General features: G+C 41.8%; 1 protein-coding gene across 4 annotated transcripts in view; it reads right to left on the bottom strand.

Moving 5' to 3' along the window:
• Positions 1 to 17610, bottom strand: part of svep1 (sushi, von Willebrand factor type A, EGF and pentraxin domain containing 1) — a 267906-nt gene that overhangs the window by 100511 nt on the left and 149785 nt on the right. For all 4 annotated transcript variants that reach the window (XM_063048990.1, XM_063048991.1, XM_063048993.1 and 1 more), the window contains 8 exons: positions 10891 to 11052; positions 10704 to 10789; positions 8941 to 9037; positions 8747 to 8860; positions 7641 to 7754; positions 3921 to 4122; positions 3416 to 3573; positions 2430 to 2631 (listed from right to left, as the gene is read on the bottom strand). In XM_063048990.1, the coding sequence (XP_062905060.1) occupies positions 2430 to 2631; positions 3416 to 3573; positions 3921 to 4122; positions 7641 to 7754; positions 8747 to 8860; positions 8941 to 9037; positions 10704 to 10789; positions 10891 to 11052 (1135 nt within the window). The remainder of the gene's footprint in view (positions 1 to 2429; positions 2632 to 3415; positions 3574 to 3920; positions 4123 to 7640; positions 7755 to 8746; positions 8861 to 8940; positions 9038 to 10703; positions 10790 to 10890; positions 11053 to 17610) is intronic.

Raw genomic sequence — 17610 nt, 5'->3', positions numbered from 1 at the left:
CAGGAACTCCCTACCCAATGCACATCGATTCTTTAATATTTCTAATTTTTCCATAATCTATTAAACAACATAAGAGGGTAATTTCTAAGCTAATTTAATTGTTTGTTGCATATTAGCAATGATGTCATAGCTGCTTTCTGGTGAGAGAGGAAAATAATGTGTGTTCTGATCCTTATATGATATTCACATGTCATACAAATTTGCTTTCAACAGTTAGTCATAATCTCAGCTTCTGAAAGGTCTTTAAGGTGGATAATTACTTCATTCAAGAGATTAATCAGTACCAATAATATCTGTCTGTAGTCATTCAATGTTCTATTTTAAATCATTAAATATGGCTTTGTAACTTTAAAATATCTCATCAGCATGGAAAAATTACAATTTTAATGAAAATAAATGGAGTTTCAGTCGCACAATTTTAAAACAAAAACTAAGATTTTTTAATGCTTTATGTAACGTTTTTAGACTGAACATGTATGATGTTAGAGATTCAGGATTAGAAATATATAATTTATTGAGATTTTAAAGATCCTATAATCAAATTCTTAGGATGTTCCATTGTTCAAGAAAGGCTCTAAGAACAAGCCATAAATTATAGGCTGGTGAGTCTGATGTCAACAGTTTTTTAATAGTTAATTAATTTTTAAATAATCAATATTTCAATTATTAGAAGGTCTTCTAAAGGACAGGATATACTATTATTTGGATACACCGGGCCTGATTAGGGATAGTCAACATGGCTTTGTTCATGGTAGATCATGCCTAACCAATCTTGTAGAGTTTTTTGAGGAGGTTACCCTTGTAAGTTGATGAAGGATAGGCCATGGACATTGCCTGCATGGATATTAACAAGGCCTTTGACAAAGTCCTGTGTGGGAGCTGGTCACGAAGGTCCAGTTGCTTGGCATTCAGGTAGTAAATCGGCTTTAACAGTGACTTTGGGAGAGAAACCAGAGAGAGGCAGTCTCTCTGACTCTAAGCTTATGATTAGTGGTATTTCACAGAGTTCGGTGCTGTGTCTGTTGCTCTTTGTCATTTATGTCATCAGTCTGGATGATAGTGTGGCAAACTGGATCAACAAATTCGCAGATGACACCAGTGTGAGTGTAATGGATTGTGAGAAAGATTATCAAAGCTTGCAGAGGGATCTTTACCAGCTGCAAAAACGGCAGATATGGAATATATGGAATTTATATAAGGAATATATGGAATTTAATATAGACAAGTGTGAGGTGGTGCAGTTTGCGAGGACAAACGTAGGTAAGACTTACATGGTAAATGATAAGGCACTGATGAATGTGCTAGAACAGGGGGATCTGGGAATTCAGATCCATAGTTCTTTGAAAGTGGCATTACATGTAGGTAGGGTCAAAAAGAGAGCTTTTGGCACATCGGCTTTCGTAAATCAGGGTATTAAGTATAGAGTTGAGATGTTACGTTGAAGTTATGTAAGACTTTGGTGAGACCAAATTTGGAGCATTGTGTGCAGTTTTGGTCACCTACCTATAGGAAAGATATCAATAAGATTTAAAGAGTACAGAGAAAATTTACAAGGATGTTGCTGAGACTTGAGGACCTGATTTATAAGGAAAGTTTGAATAGGTGACGGTTTTTTTTACCTGGAGTGTAGGAGATTGAGGGTAGATTTGATAGAGGGATGCAGAATTATGAGGGCTATAGATAAGGTAAATGTAAACAGGCTTTTTCTTTAGAAGTTTGGTGAAACTAGATCTAGCAGTCATAGATTAAGGGTGAAAGGTGAAATATCTGAGGGGAACCTGTGGGTGATCTTCACTCAGGTGCAAGTGTGGAATAAGCAGCCTGCGGAAGGGTGGGTGTGGATTTGATTGCAACATCTGAGAGATGTTTGGATAAGTACATAGATGGAGGGGTAGAAGGATTATTGTCCAGGTGTAGGCCATTGGGACTAGGAGGAGTAACAGTTCAACATAGATTAGATGGGCTGAAGGACCTGTTTCTATGTTGTAGTGTTCTATAACTCTATGCATCCAATATCTTATAGTGAGTTTTACTGTTTTAGCCTCTGTGTTTCCAGTAACTGCATTTGTCTTCCTATGAGTAAATACATCTGTTGGTTTCAGCCTGTATATGGCATTTTGCACTTTTTGAATGGTTAGTAGTCATGCCATTTGATCACTGTTGACCATCATTAACTGAGAATAATTTCTTATTTACGGCTCCTTATGTCAGATAAAGTTTGTGTAAGGGTTGCATTTTGAAATACATAGTAAATTTGCATCTGTGAAAGGATTTATTCCAAAGGACAAGGTCTTGAGATAAATACTGATACATAACAGGCCGTTAAGATCACCCTCTATTAGGTGAATGATAACAGGCCGTTAAGATCACCCTCTATTAGGTGAATGATACCAAGAATTGCAATTAGTTATTAGTGTAATTGAATTTACCCATTGTAATCTGTTAGCAGGAAGGCATTGTCGCAGTCAGTATTCAAGGCATAGGAAATTGGAGTCCCATAGTTTGTGGTATCTGAAGATTTCATCCAGAAAGCACAGGTAAGTGCACTGAGCGTCGGTAAGCCATTATCTAATAGAACATAGCCATAGATCCCCGAAACATCAAAATCCAGGTTGAAGTTGGAGGACATCTCTACAGAAAGAGGACAGAATTAGCTCACAACATGTAATGAGGAAACAAAGGTGGTGCAGATGGTATCTTAAATGTATAATTACATCAACTCAATTGAATTAAAACTGAGAGGCTCCTATTTAGGACTTTCGTGATGGCATTTTCAAACAATTATTCTTTGTATTTTTGAGAACTCTGAAAACTGGAAGAATTTGCTATGGGCTGCTTTCCCCAACAGCTTTAACAAAGAAACCTATGTTAGAACTGGGTACAACTCTAGATTGAATGCATTAATAGCTAGATATACAATTGCGCAGTAACTGATACAAATATGAGAAGGTAAAGGGTGGTAGTTATCTAAAATGCTGCTTAAAAGGGTTGTGAAGACACAAACCCTCATCATCCTGAAATAGGGCCTGGATGGGTACTACCTGTGCTATGATAGGCAAGGATACAAGCCAATATTTGGGAAGTGGTATCAGGTTGTTTGGCGCCTTCTGGACCAGCAGGCACAAAGGGCAGAATGGCCTCAATCCATGTCATAAATCTCTATGACCCTGTTCTTATTTTGGAAATTACATGGAGAGGGTAATGAACTATCAGCATGAAATAATTGAAAATGGGTGAGGGGGCAATGCTGGATGGACAGTCGATTCAATATTGTGCACTCTGCACTCGTGATCCAAGTTAAAGCCATCATGATCTCTCTGCATCATAGCGTTGAATCACTATTTCAGCTCATGCATGATGTTAACTTGGATTGAGCTTTGGCCTGATACTATAATGGATTGTCGTTAAAACTTACCCATTTCGCATCGGGTCCCATTGAAGCCGGGTGGACATTTGCAGATGTATGAGCCTAGCTTGTCGGTACACACACCCTGGTTCAAGCACGGATTAGATTTGCATTCATCCACGTCTGTTTCACAGAGCAAGCCACCATAGCCTACAGGACATTGACATCTATGTAAAGAAATAAATTAAAAAACAATCAGCATTTTTTTTTAAATCTAAAAACGGAAACAAAGGTATCCTTAAACTGCACTCAGCATTGATACAGCTAAAGCCATATTTATCAGTTATGTTTGTCATACACTTATGTGCATTATGAACTATTTTGCTCCTTAACCTTTCCTTTCATCTCGATGCCATGCCTTCTTTGTAATGGGAGAGGAAGATCAGGAAGAAATGAGCTTATAAACTATTCCTGTTCCATTGTCTATGCTCACTGGGCAAAAAAAATCTTCAGCATCCCGCCTGTTAAACCTCTCAATCTGCTACAGCTCAACATGTGAGGCAGAGATTCTCACCTGAAGCCATTGATGCCATCAATGCATGATCCTCCATTCAGACAAGGCATACTGGTGCATTCATTGATGTTAATTTCACATGTGTCACCTAGGAAACCGGCCTGACACGCACAGTGAAATCCGCCAATCAAATTGTGGCATGCCCCATTGTGGAGGCATGGTTTTGAAAGGCATTCATCAATATCCAGTTCACAATGGGTTCCTGGGGCGAGGGGAGAAAGTAAATAGTTAAACAAGTACAGCAAAGGTGCAACTAACAAAGTCAGAAGTAGAGGGTATCTCTCAGGATTGAGCCTAGAAATCATTTCTATATTGAAAATTGAACTAATGCTTTCCTGGCATAAATGAGAAATAAACTCTTCTTGGGCTTCCAGCCGGGTACAAATATCGATTATAACCGATGATTCAATGAAAAACTCTGCCATCTTCATCAGGGACGATGCGTGGACATGTCTAGTCTGGTGGTATTTATACCCCTGTTGTCTGTCTGTCCTGATTGGTTAGAACTCAACCAATCAGGTTTCTGCTGCCCCACCTTGTTTACAATCAAGTTCTAATTCTTACTTAGACCAAGACTTCATCCTAGTTAAAATTCTTTTCCTCTCTAATTTTATTTCAATAGCTTCCTTCACCAGGCGGTCCCAAAAGCCATTGGTGAGGCACAGTAGTTTTGCGCTGTCGAAGTCAATCCTATGGCCATTGTGAATGCAATGCTCTGCTACCACTGATTTCACCCGGTAACCCAAACAGATACACCTCCTTGATGCAGGTTTCCACTGTGCGTTCCGTCTGGCCGATATACACCGCTCCATGTTCACAGGGAATCCTGTAAACACAGTCACTGTGAGTCCCAGGTCATCTTTGACCCACATAAACTGTGATTAGAGCTTCCTTACAGTTTTGTGGATGGCATTAATCCGATATTTCTACACGATCCTAGTGACCCTTCCAGAAACCGTGGATATATAGTGAACAAGGCGAAGGATGTCAATCAGATCCTTAAAAGGGCCAGCGGAAAAACCAGGAAACCTAACAACGAGGCAGAACCCATCCCTACTGCCTATCTTTCCTATACTTCCACAGTTTCTGAGTAAGAATTGGAATTCGATTGTAAACAATAATGGGACAATGGAAACCTGATTGGATGAAGACTAATCAATCAGAAGGGAGGGATGATAAGGGTATAAATACCACTGGACTAGACATGCCCAGGCATCATCCCTGTTGAAGATGGCAGAGTTTGTTATTGAAACATCGGTTATAATCAATACTTGTACCTGGCTTGAAGCCCAAGATGAGTTTATTTGTCATTTCTATACTATCACTGTATTCTGAATTCATTTGCCTTTATAAATGTAGGATGTGGTTTACTGGGCTGCAATCTTAAATCTGAGTCAGAAAGCTGTGGGATTCACTGCTGAGACTGGAGCACAGAAATCTCAGCTGATTAAGGAAATGGTTCACTGTCAAGGTTATTTTTTTTTCAGACGAAATTCTTATTAGAATTTCATGAAAGACCTCATGGCACTATTTTGAAGTAAGGTGGTGAAGTAAGACCATAAGACTAGAGACACAGGAGCAGTATTGGGGCATTCAGCCCATTAAGTCTGCTCCACTATTTAATCTTGGCTGTTTTTTTTCAACCCTATTCATCCTGTCTTCTTTCTGTAACCTTTAACCCCTTGCCAATCAAGAACCTATCAATTTCTGCCTTAAATAGACAATATGACTTTGCCTCCCCAGCCCTCTGTGATAAAGAATTCCTTAGATTCACAGTCCTGTAGCTGAAGAAATTCCTGCTCATCCCAGTTTTAAAGGATTGCCCTTTATTCTGAGGCTGTGCCTTCAGACCCTAGACTCACCTACAAATGGAAACATTCTCACCACGTCCTCCCTATCCGGTATTCGGTAGGTTTTAATAAGGTACTCCCTTATCCTTCAGACTCCATTGAGCAATGGACGAGGAGGGGATATCATATTTGAACCATCAGTATTTTTTGAACATTAATGTGTTATTGTTCCTGGTATGTTGAACAATATTCATCCCTTAAACAACATTAGTAAAACGGATTAGCTGGTTGTTAACACCATCCTCTGATGGAGGTTTGTCATAGGTATAAGTGGTTTTCTGAACAGTGACTACACTTCCAAAAGTTATTTATTATGAACCATTGTGGCATATTTTGAGAGGGCATAAAAGGTGTTACTGTCTTTCTTTCAGCATTTCTTTTTGTTCACTCGTGATCAGTTTGTCAGCACATAATCCCATCTCGCTAACCAAGCCTTTTGATTTTCTTTTACAATATATGGGTGAATTTGCCCATGTCTATTTGCTGCTGAGAAGGAGGCGGGCCCAAAGGGGGGAATTAAGAGTCAACCAGGTAACATGAGGCTGCAGTCCTGTGCAGGCTAAGGGTCTCAGGTTATCCTGAAAGGTAAGAGGGAACCAGTTCGATTTTCAATTACATTTCAACAATTCTAGCTCCGTGAATATTGGATATATTACATTCAGATTCTATGATAATCAACTGTCCGGGAATAACTGGAATGGTTGTGAAGTAAAAATATACCATTATGTAATTATAATGAGCATAGGGATTCTATTACAGAACCATCGAGAAGGAAAAAGGCTTTCAGTTTTCTTATCCTCACAACAACTTGTATGGGTATCAGATGAAAGGCATTGTTCGTGTGGATAGCCAGAGGCCTTTTCCCAGAGCTGAAATGGCTAACACGAGGGGGCATAGTTTTAAGGTGCTTGGAAGTAGGTACAGGGGGGATGTCAGAGGTGAGTTTTTCCACACCGAGGGTGGTGGGTGCATGGAATGCACTGCCGGCGACGGTGGTAGGGGTGGATGCAATAGGGTCTCTTAAGAGACTCTTAGATAGGTACATGGAGCTTAGAGAAATTGAGGGCTATGCAGTTGGGAAATTCTAGGCGGTTTCTAGCTTAGGTTACATGGTCAGCACAACATTGTGGGCTGAAGGGCCCATAATGTACTGTAGATTTCTTTGTTCTATTGACATAAACTATATTTACAAGGTTGAAATCAGAATTGAGAAGTCATACAATTAAACAGCTGTGCGCCTTTCTCTGTCAAAATGCCAAGGGCTTTTGCTGGTTAACAAGGAGAAGGGATTTCAAACTGAGATCAGACTAGAGGCTCTAAACACAAGATATTTCAACAGGATAAACTTCCTTGTTCAGGAAATGGGGAAAATTTGGAACTCAGTGACACAGGGAGTAGCTGGGATAAATAACAGAGATGCATTGAAATAATAACTAAGTAAAAATATATAGGAGAAAGGAATAGAATTATATATAAGTATACTTATTTAATTTATTTTTATATACGTATGTCTTATTGTAACTGATGGTATTTTTATGTCTTGCACTGTACTGCTGCTGCAAAACAACAAATTTCATGACATATGTCAGTGATATTAAACATGGTTCTGATGGTTGGATGAAACGTCAATGTGGAGCATAAGATCCTGCAGGAACCAATTGGATTGAATCCGTATGCCTCAGCTATACATTCTATTCAATCATTGCATGAATGCACCCTAATTGGTGCTTCTGAAATTTCCTGGGCAATATTGATGTCAGAATTCTAGAAAACAGGGCAGTCCTTGAATAAATTAATAAAACGAAGACCGTAGATTATTTCCTCATTGAGTTATTTTCTGAGGGGTGCAGAGGAGCGACGATGATTTTACCTTTGAACTCGTGAGTGCACTTGCAGTAATAAGCATTAAACCCATCAATGCATTTTCCTTCATTAAGGCAAGGCTGGGAGCTGCATTCATTCAGATCCTCTTCACACAACTGGCCTGGAAAACACCAACACAAGCTTTTGGCCTGGACTTTTGGATTTGCAATTGATTTCAAAGAAAGCCAAGACTTAATGGAATGTGTGAAGCCAATTTCCTCTATTCCAACATCACTACTTAATGTGGACTCTTTAACAGTTAAGAAGAAAGTTAACCGGTAGGTTAAACAACCTATCAAATGAACAATCCTCAGCAAGAAATAAAAAATAAAGATTATACTTAATATTCGATGCAAAGTGAAACACAGCTCAGGATATACATGTCAAATAAATGAAGATGAGACACCAAAAATACTTTTAATATATTCTAATGCTTTAAAAATGATCATGGAATAGAGGGAATGATGCTCTACACATAGCCTTTCAGAACTCAAGAGATTGTTTGCAATTATTATAGACTAGTGTGATGTTAAAGATTCAGCCATCCCTTACTTAATAAGGCTTAAAATTTTCAATTGCTTATGCTGTTCTGATAGTGACAGTGGAGCCATCAGAGAGAGAAAAGAATAAAAGTCTGTTTCTTTCTTGGTGGTGGGGAGTCATGATTTATTACACAGAATATGGAGGGAGTTGTCTTTTGAGATGAGTTCCTAGAACATTTTTGCCACTGAGAAAAAGATACATCTTTTACACAAATGTTGAAAATGATTGAACAAATGGAGAATCAAAAGTATTAAAAAACTGTTCTGTGAAGTGGTAGACAGATGTATGGAGTGCTTTATGGGCTTCCTCAAGTACTGCCAATTGCTGAGATTCTTTCGAGTTAATTAACTCCTTGCCTTGAGATCGCTTATGTAAACTTTTGTTTTGGTAAGACGCCACTGGACTTCCTTATTCATTCATGCATGATGAACGCTGCAATCCTGGTGATCAATTGTCATTTAAAAAGTTCCAGGTGCAATTAGTGAACGAAATAATCCAAAAAACATGTGGTGGAGGGAATCTATTGTTTCTAATTAGGCCAGCAGAAGTTATTCTTGAGCGGTAACTCACCCATAAAACCAGGCTGACACAAGCACACAAATTTCCCAATCCCATCCTGGCAGGCTGCGTTGTTTTGGCAGGGGTCTGAGGCACACTCGTTGATATTTGTTTCACAGTTGGTACCTAATACGTAACACAGGGCATAAATGAAATGCTGCAGCTGAGGTGCGTGGATGAATGGAGTGTGAAAATGTTACACCCACCTGTAAATCCAGGCTGACACACACAAGCATATCCAGACCCGATACTTTCACAACTTCCATTATGTTGGCATGGCTGCATGAAGCAATCATTGAACTCCTTCATATAAAAGAAGAAAAAAATAATTATCCCAGATCACCAAAAATGAGGCTTTCAATATTTATCATATAACGATACAGTAGATGGCCTTTGGCCCATTTACTGCAGGGAAGCAATCCCATCAGCCCAACTTCTCCCTCTCCAAACTTCTTTGCACCTTATTTTCTCTTAAACATGCTCATCTGCTCCCTACAATTCATTTTTCCATTAACCTACACAGAAGGGCAATGAACAGTAGATAATTTACCAACAAACGTGTCAAAGAGAGTCCATGTCAGGGTGAACGGAGGCCCTTGAAGCTGTGAGACAGCAGCAGTAACTGTTGCAACATTGTGGCTTGTAGCTTTTAAGGGATTTATCAATGTTAACCAATGGCTGGATTTGACAATATCACGCTGCTAGTTTCATATGGGAAACAGTCATTTCTACATTTTTTGTTATAGGTCCTCAAAAATAACAGTTGGATGCAATTAAATGATATGGTAGCCATGCAATGTCTAAAGATTATAATCTAATTCCCACTCCTAGAACCTGAGTCTGAAGTACAAGTTGACACCTCAGGTGCAGAACTGAGGGAGTGCTGCATTTGCAGAAGCAGATGTTCTTAAGGAAAGAGATTAAACAGGCTCCTTCTGTCTTTCAAGGTCAAAGAGGTCACTGCAATTTCCATATCAGTTTTTTACACAGAGAGTGGTGAATGCCTGGAATACACTGCCTGGTATGGTGGTAGAAGCAAATACATTTGAGGCTTTTAAGAGATGTTTGGATAGGCACATGAATGTGAGAAAGAGGGAGGGATATGGACATTATGTAAGTAGGAGGGATTAGTGTATGGGTGCTTTCGATTTGCTTTTTGGCCAATATTGTGTGCCGATTGGCCTGCTCCTGTGCTGGACTGTTCTATGTGTTGCTCAGTCAACCTGGTTATCTAGGAATTATTGTGTTACTTTTTGTGAAGCAGCCTTGTGCACACTTGGGCTATCACAGTTCCTGCCTTGTGTGGTTATAATGCTCAGGAATGTGCTAACGTTTTGATAGGTGCAATATAAATGTAGAACTTTGGGGCTGTGATCAATGTAACCAAAACAAGCGTTGTAGAATTAAAATTACTGTATATTCTGAAACAAGCTCTAGCACTTTCGGGTAGGAACTTGCCATGCACTGTACTGAATGATGAAAGAGAACCAGTAGAATAAATTATACAGTACCATTGTGTGGTGATGCCGTAAAGGTGTGTTTATGAAGGAAATTCAAATAACACTTGGGCGTATTCTAAGATCAATTTTAGGTACTGAGAGAAATATTTTCAGAATAGAGAAGGACATTATGAGCGCTTGCCTGTTCCTTGTAAAAAAGTTGAGTCAATCATCTTCTCCTACTCTTAGTGCAGAACCCTGCAAATCTCTTACCTTCAAGTGCTTTTGCTAGATATTGTTTAAAGTCATGAAAAGACCTGCATTCATCACACTTTCAGACAGTACATTCCAGATCTTAAAAACTCACCGTGTAAAGACTTCTGTTGTCCATCTCTCAGACAGATATTCCCCTTTTCTTCCTCTTTGGGGTTGGATGAAGCTAATGCCTCTATCATTTTTAGGCTGCATCATGCGCTATGTACCACATTAATAAAGTGATTCATGTATAAGTATTCTTCATCAAATTTTACCTGATTTGCTCTTGATCTTGATCTTTTCTCCAGAGGTGTTGGTATCAGTAAGCTGGCAGTTTCTGGTATATGCACAGAATTGAAACCTTGTAAAGCAAAAATTATTGTTTATTTTGTATTTGCTTTCTGGATATTTTCGATGTCTGTCATTGCCATTTAACAAAGTAATTGTATGTTTTTTCCTTACCAGAGCAGTCACTATGGGAGGTTGCCCCAGTGACCGTGGTTGTTCCATAGAATGGACAGGCCAGACAGAACGACTTCCCTGAGCTGGGTTGATAGTAATCCCTGGGGCAAGGGTAGCATGGCATTATGCCAGAGCGGGAAATGTGACCTGCAGCACACGGCACTATACATATGGGAAAAGGTAAGGTTTTAAAACTTAATTTAATCACAGTATTACACAAAAACCAGAGCTTTTGTTTCCTTTTCTTGTACTTTTACTTTTCTTCGAATGTTACAGGTTAAACACTGGTTTGGGTGGTCCTGAATTCCACACCACTTGACATGTTGGTGCAGTAGTGAGGGAGTGCCTCATTATCTGTACTATAGCGATGTTAAAGAGGCATTCAGGCAGAAACATCAGCAGGCAGGCAGGGAATAGAGGGATATAAACATTGTGCAGACAGATGAGCCCAGCATCACAGCTAGCACAGATATGATGGGCAGAAGGGCTTGCCCCTTTGATGTACTGTTCTGTGTTCTATGTTTTGTCAGTGCCATCTTTCAGATGAGGTTTTGAATCATTTGGTGTCTCATGTAAGTGTTATACATTCTTCTGCTCTGTAGAAGAACGTATTACACTGCTCTGAAGAGGAGCAGGGTAGATCTTTCTGAAGTCTGATCCAGTATTAATATCACAACCAGCAAGATTTTATTTGGATGTTATCACATTTTCCTTTCTGGGAGTCTATAGTGCAAAATTTGTAGCAGTATTTTCTCCATTACAATGGTGACTATGCTTCAAAAATATTCCAGCAACTGCATAGAGCTTGGGGAGTCCAAATGTTGTGAAAATTGCTGCAAACGTGCAAGTCTTTATCTTCTGAAGGCCTATCATGTATCAGTTTGTATTCTCACAAACTAAACTGTAGGCTGCGTTTTAGGCCCACAGCTCATTTTGTTTTCCAAGCATCAAATAATATTACTTATAAGACACCCAGGAAAACAAAAGCATATTGTAATATTTAATTCTAGAATCTCAAGGCAACTATAGCCAGATGTATGTCTTCAGCACATTGACATAACTGCATATCTCAAGCAGAAAAATCAAATAAAATTTGACATCTTAAAAGAGGTAGTTTTAAGGATGGAAAGAACGGCCAACCAGTGAATGGGTCATGAGGAGAAGAGACGACTTCACACAAGTCTACAGTTGAACATTAACAAAACAGTATTTCGTGGTAGTTTTTGGAGTCTAAACTGCAGCCAATCACTGAATGGGATTCATTAACAAGGGCAAATAAAAATAAGTCTGGGAAGTGGAGTGACCATTGATGGAGAGGACCAGTAATAGAGTGGGGAGATGTTGGCTCATCAGGCATAGGCAAGATCAGGCTTGGATGAGGTAAGTATACGCTAAGTTTCTTCTTCTGTTAGAGCTAGTGAGAAAAACTCCAGGAGTGGTGTTAAGTTCTTTGTATAAGATGTGGTAATTCTGGGAGACTTACAGCCTCCCAGATAACAACATCTGCGCCAGGTGCACTAAGCTACAGTTCCTCAGAGAACATGTTAAGGAACTGGAGCTGCAGCTCGATGACATTCTGTTCATACAGGAGACTGAGGAAATGATAGATGGGAGTTGCAGGTAGTCATCCCTAGGCTGCAGGAGGCAAGTTGTCAGGAGAAGGAAGGGAAATGAGCAGCTGGTACAGAGTACCCCTGTGGCCACTCTCCTCAATAATAAGCATACAGATTTGGATATAATTGAAGAGGAGGATCACTGGGGGGATCTGCAGCAACTGGGTCTCTGGCACTGCGTCTCAGAAGAAACAGAAGTGAAGAGGACAAACACGAGGAATCCTGCAGATGCTGGAAATTCAAGCAACACACATCAAAGTTGCTGGTGAACGCAGCAGGCCAGGCAGCATCTCTAGGAAGAGGTGCAGTCGACGTTTCGGGCCGAGACCCTTCGTCAGGACTGTACAGAGTAAAGAGGACTGCATTTGTATTAGGAGATCCCATGGTTAGAGGAATAGAGATGAGGTTCTGTGGACCTGATAGAGACATCCAGGTGGTATGTTGTCTCCCAGATGTCAGGGTCGGGGATATCTCGGATCAGGTTTGCGGCAATCTAAAGGGGGAGGGTGAGCAGCCAGAAGACTTGGCACTCATGACATAGGTAGAAAAGGCGAGGAGATCCTGAAGAGAGATTTTCGGGAGCTAAGTTGAAAGCTGAGAAGCAGGACTGCCAGGATAGTTAGCTTTGGATTGCTGCTTATACCATGTGCCAATGAGGGTAAGAATCGGGTGATCTGGCAGATGAATGCGTGGCTGAGGAACAGGTGCAGGGGGCAGGGGTTCAGATTTATGGATCATCGTGATTGTTCTGGGGAAAGTATGACTTGTACAAAAAGGATGGGTTGCACCTGAACCTGAGGGGGTTTAATATCCTTGTAGGCCTGTTTGCTAGAGCTGTTTGTGAGGGTTTAAACTAATTTGGTAGGGGTGGGGGTGAGAACTGGAGAGGTGGGGCTGAGGATGGTGCACTTGGTTTACAAACGGGGGCAGTGTGTAGTGAGACTGCTAGCTAGGAGATGCTGATGAAGGAGCAAATTTGCAGTCAACTGGATGAATTGCAATGTAAGTGTAGACAACATTGAAAAGAGTGAAAACAGGACTGAAGGTGATATATTTGAATGCGTGCTGTATACAGAATAAGGTAGGTGAACTTGTAGCACAGGTAGAGATTGGCAGGTATGACGTTGTAGGCATCACTGAGTTGTGGCTGAAAGGTTATATCTGGGAGCTAAACATCCAAGGATGCACATTGCATCAAAAGGACAGGCAGTTAGGCAAAGTGGGTGGGGTGGCTCTGTTGGTAAAATATTAAATCATATCCTTAGAAAGTGGTGACATAGGATTGGAAGGGATGGAGCTAAGAAACTGCACAAGTAAAAAAAACCATGATGGGAGTTAATTACAGACTTCTGAATAGTAACAAAGATATGGGTTACAAAGTATAACAGGAGACAGAAAAGGCATGTGAAAAGGGCAATTCAATATGCAGTTAAATTGGGAAAATCCGGTTGGTGCTGGATCCTAAGAGGGGGAACTTGTAGAATGCCTGCAAGATGGCTTTTTAGAGCAGCTCATGATTAATCCCACTAGGGTATCAGATATTCTGGATTGGGTGTTGTGCAATGAACCAGCAATGATTAGAGAGCTTAAGGAAAAGGAACCCTTAGAAGACAGCGATCATAATATGATAGAATTCACCCTGCTATTTGAGAGGGAGAAGCTAAAGTTCAGGTGCATCAGTATTACTGCGGTGATGTGCCTCTCATGTGGGATGTGGCAGTCTTGGGGGAACGCCCCTCTCCCGCAGAGTCACATCTGCCAGAAGTGCATACGGCTGGGCGATCTGGAAGACTGTGTAAGGAATCTGGAGCAGCAGCTGGGTGACCTTCGACTCATAAGGGAGAATGAGGCAGTCATAGATGAGAGCTACAGGGAGGTAGTCACACCTAGGCTGTCGGAAGCAGGTCGTTGGGTGACAGTCAGAAGGGGGAAAGCGAAGGTGAGCAGACAGGTAGTGCAGAGCACCCCTGTAGCCATTCCCCTGAATAATAAGTTTACCGTCCTGGATACTGTTGGCGGGGACGACCAACCAGGTGTGAGCCACGATGGCAGGGCCTCCGGCGCTGAGTCTGGCCAGTGGTGCTGAAGGGTGGGACGGAGAAGAGGAGAGCTGTTGTCATTGGAGACTCTATAGTCAGGGGAGCGGACAGAAGATTTTGTGGACATGAGAAGGACACCCGCATGGTTTGTTGCCTCCCAGGTGCCAGGGTCTGGGATGTCTCTGACCGGGTGCACGGCATCCTGGTACGAGAGGGAAAGCAACCAGAAGTCGTGATACATGTTGGGACCAATGACATAAGCAGGAAGAGGGATGAGGTCCTGAAGTGTGAGTTTCGGGAACTAGGCAGAAGGCTGAACAACAGGACCTCAAAGGTGGCGTTCTCAGGATTGCTGCCAGTGCTACGTGACAGTGATGGTAAGAATTGGAGGAGATGGCAGTTGAATGCATGGCTGAGGAGTTGGTGCAGGGAGCAGGGTTTTAGGTTTTTGAATCATTGGGATCTCTTCTGGGGAAGGTGGGACCTGTACAGATTGGATGGGTTGCACCTGAACTCGAGGGGGAGCAATATCCTTGCAGGTAGGTTTTCTAGCATGGTTTGGGAGGGTTTAAACTAATTTGCAAGGGGGATGGGACCCGAAGCGATAGAGCAGTGAAAGAAGTGCATGGAGTAAAGGCAGATCTAACATAGGGAGGCCTTGAGGAAAGAGAAGCAGAATAAACGGTGTAAAGATAGTAAGGCAGAAGGGCTGAAGTGTGTGTACCTCAATGCAAGAAGCATCAGGAACAAAGGTGATGAACTGAGAGCTTGGATACATACATGGAATTATGATGTAGTGGCCATTATAGAGACTTGGCTGGCACCAGGGCAGGAATGGATTCTCAATATTCCTGGATTTCAGTGCTTTAAAAGGGATAGAGAGGGGGGGAAGGGGAGGAGGGGTGGCATTACTGGTCAGGGATACTATTACAGCTACAGACAGGGTGGGTAATGTAGTAGGATCCTCTTTTGAGTCAGTATGGGTGGAAGTCAGGAACAGGAAGGGAGCAGTTACTCTACTGGGGGTATTCTATAGGCCCCCTGGTAGCAGCAGAGATACAGGGGAGCAGATTGGGAGGCAGATTTTGGAAAGGTGCAAAAATAACAGGGTTGTCATCATGGGTGACTTTAACTTCCCTAATATTGATTGGCACCTGATTAGTTCCAAGGGTTTAGATGGGGCAGAATTTGTTAAGTGTGTCCAGGACGGATTCCTGTCACAGTATGTGGACAGGCCAACTAGGGGGAATGCCATACTAGATCTAGTACTAGATAATGAACCGGTTCAGGTCACAGATCTCTCAGTGGGTGAGCATCTGGGGGACAGTGACCACCGCTCCCTGGCCTTTAGCATTATCATGGAAAAGGATAGAATCAGAGAGGACAGGAAAGTTTTTAACTGGGGAAGGGCAAATTATGAGGCTATAAGGCTAGAACTTGCGGGTGTGAATTGGGATGATGTTTTTGCAGGGTAATGTACTATGGACATGTGGTCGATGTTTAGAGATCTCTTGCGGGATGTTAGGGATAAATTTGTCCCGGTGAGGAAGATAAAGAATGGTAGGGTGAAGAAACCATGGGTGACAAGTGAGGTGGAAAATCTAGTCAGGTGGAAGAAGGCTACATACATGAGGTTTAGGAAGCAAGGATCAGATGGGTCTATTGAGGAACATAGGGAAGCAAGAAAGGAGCTTAAGAAGGGGCTGAGAAGAGCAAGAAGGGAGCATGAGAAGGCCTTGGCAAGTAGGGTAAAGGAAAACCCCAAGGCATTCTTCAATTATGTGAAGAATAAAAGGATGACAGGAGTGAAGGTAGGACCGATTAGAGATAAAGGTGGGAAGATGTGCCTGGAGGCTATGGAAGTGTGCGGGGTCCTCAATGAATACTTAGCTTTGGTGTTCACCAATGAGAGGGAACTTGATGATGGTGAAGACAATATGAGTGAGGTTGATGTTCTGGAGCATGTTGATATTAAGGGAGAGGAGGTATTGGAGTTGTTAAAATACATTAGGATGGATAAGTCCCCGGGGCTTGACGGAATATTCCCCAGGCTGCTCCACGAGGCGAGGGAAGAGATTGCTGAGCCTCTGGCTAGGATCTTTATATCCTCGTTGTCCATGGGAATGGTACTGGAGGATTGGAGGGAGGCGAATGTTGTTCCCTTGTTCAAAAAAGGTAGTAGGGATAGTCCGGGTAATTATAGACCAGTGAGCCTTACGTCTGTGGTGGGAAAGCTGTTGGAAAAGATTCTTAGAGGTAGGATCTATAGGCATTTAGAGAATCATGGTCTGATCAGGGACAGTTAGCATGGCCTTGTGAAGGGCAGATTGAGTCTAACAAGGCTGATAGAGTTCTTTGAGGAGGTGACCAGGCATATAGGTGAGGGTAGTGCAGTGGATGTGATCTATATGGATTTTAGTAAGGCATTTGACAAGGTTCCATAATGTAGGCTTATTCAGAAAGTCAGAAGGCATGGGATCTAGGGAAGTTTGGCCAGGTGGATTCAGAATTGGCTTGCCTGCAGAAGGCAGAGGGTCGTGGTGGAGGGAGTACATTCAGATTGGAGGACTGTGACTAGTGGTGTCCCACAAGGATCTGTTCTGGGACCTCTACTTTTCGTGATTTTTATTAACGACCTGGATGTGGGGGTAGAAGGGTGGGTTGGCAAGTTTGCAGACGACACAAAGGTTGGTGGTGTTGTAGATAGTGTAGAGGATTGTCAAAGATTGCAGAGAGACATTGATAGGATGCAGAAGTGGGCTGAGAAGTGGCAGATGGAGTTCAACCCGGAGAAGTGTGAGGTGGTACACTTTGGAAGGACAAACTCCAAGGCAGAGTACAAAGTAAATGGCAGGATACTTGGTAGTGTGAAGGAGCAGAGGGATCTGGGGGTACATGTCCACAGATCCCTGAAAGTTGCCTCACAGGTGGATAGGGTAGTTAAGAAAGCTTATGGTGTGTTAGCCTTCTTAAGTTGAGGGATAGAGTTTAAGAGTCGCAATGTAATGATGCAGCTCTGTAAAACTCTGGTTCGGCCACACTTGGAGTACTCTGTCCACTTCTGATCG

This window comes from Mobula hypostoma, chromosome 5 (genome assembly GCF_963921235.1).
Source record: "Mobula hypostoma chromosome 5, sMobHyp1.1, whole genome shotgun sequence".
Taxonomy (NCBI): domain Eukaryota; kingdom Metazoa; phylum Chordata; class Chondrichthyes; order Myliobatiformes; family Myliobatidae; genus Mobula; species Mobula hypostoma.
The sequence above is the reverse complement of the archived record's forward strand: the minus strand, read 5'-3'. Positions and strand labels throughout refer to the sequence as shown.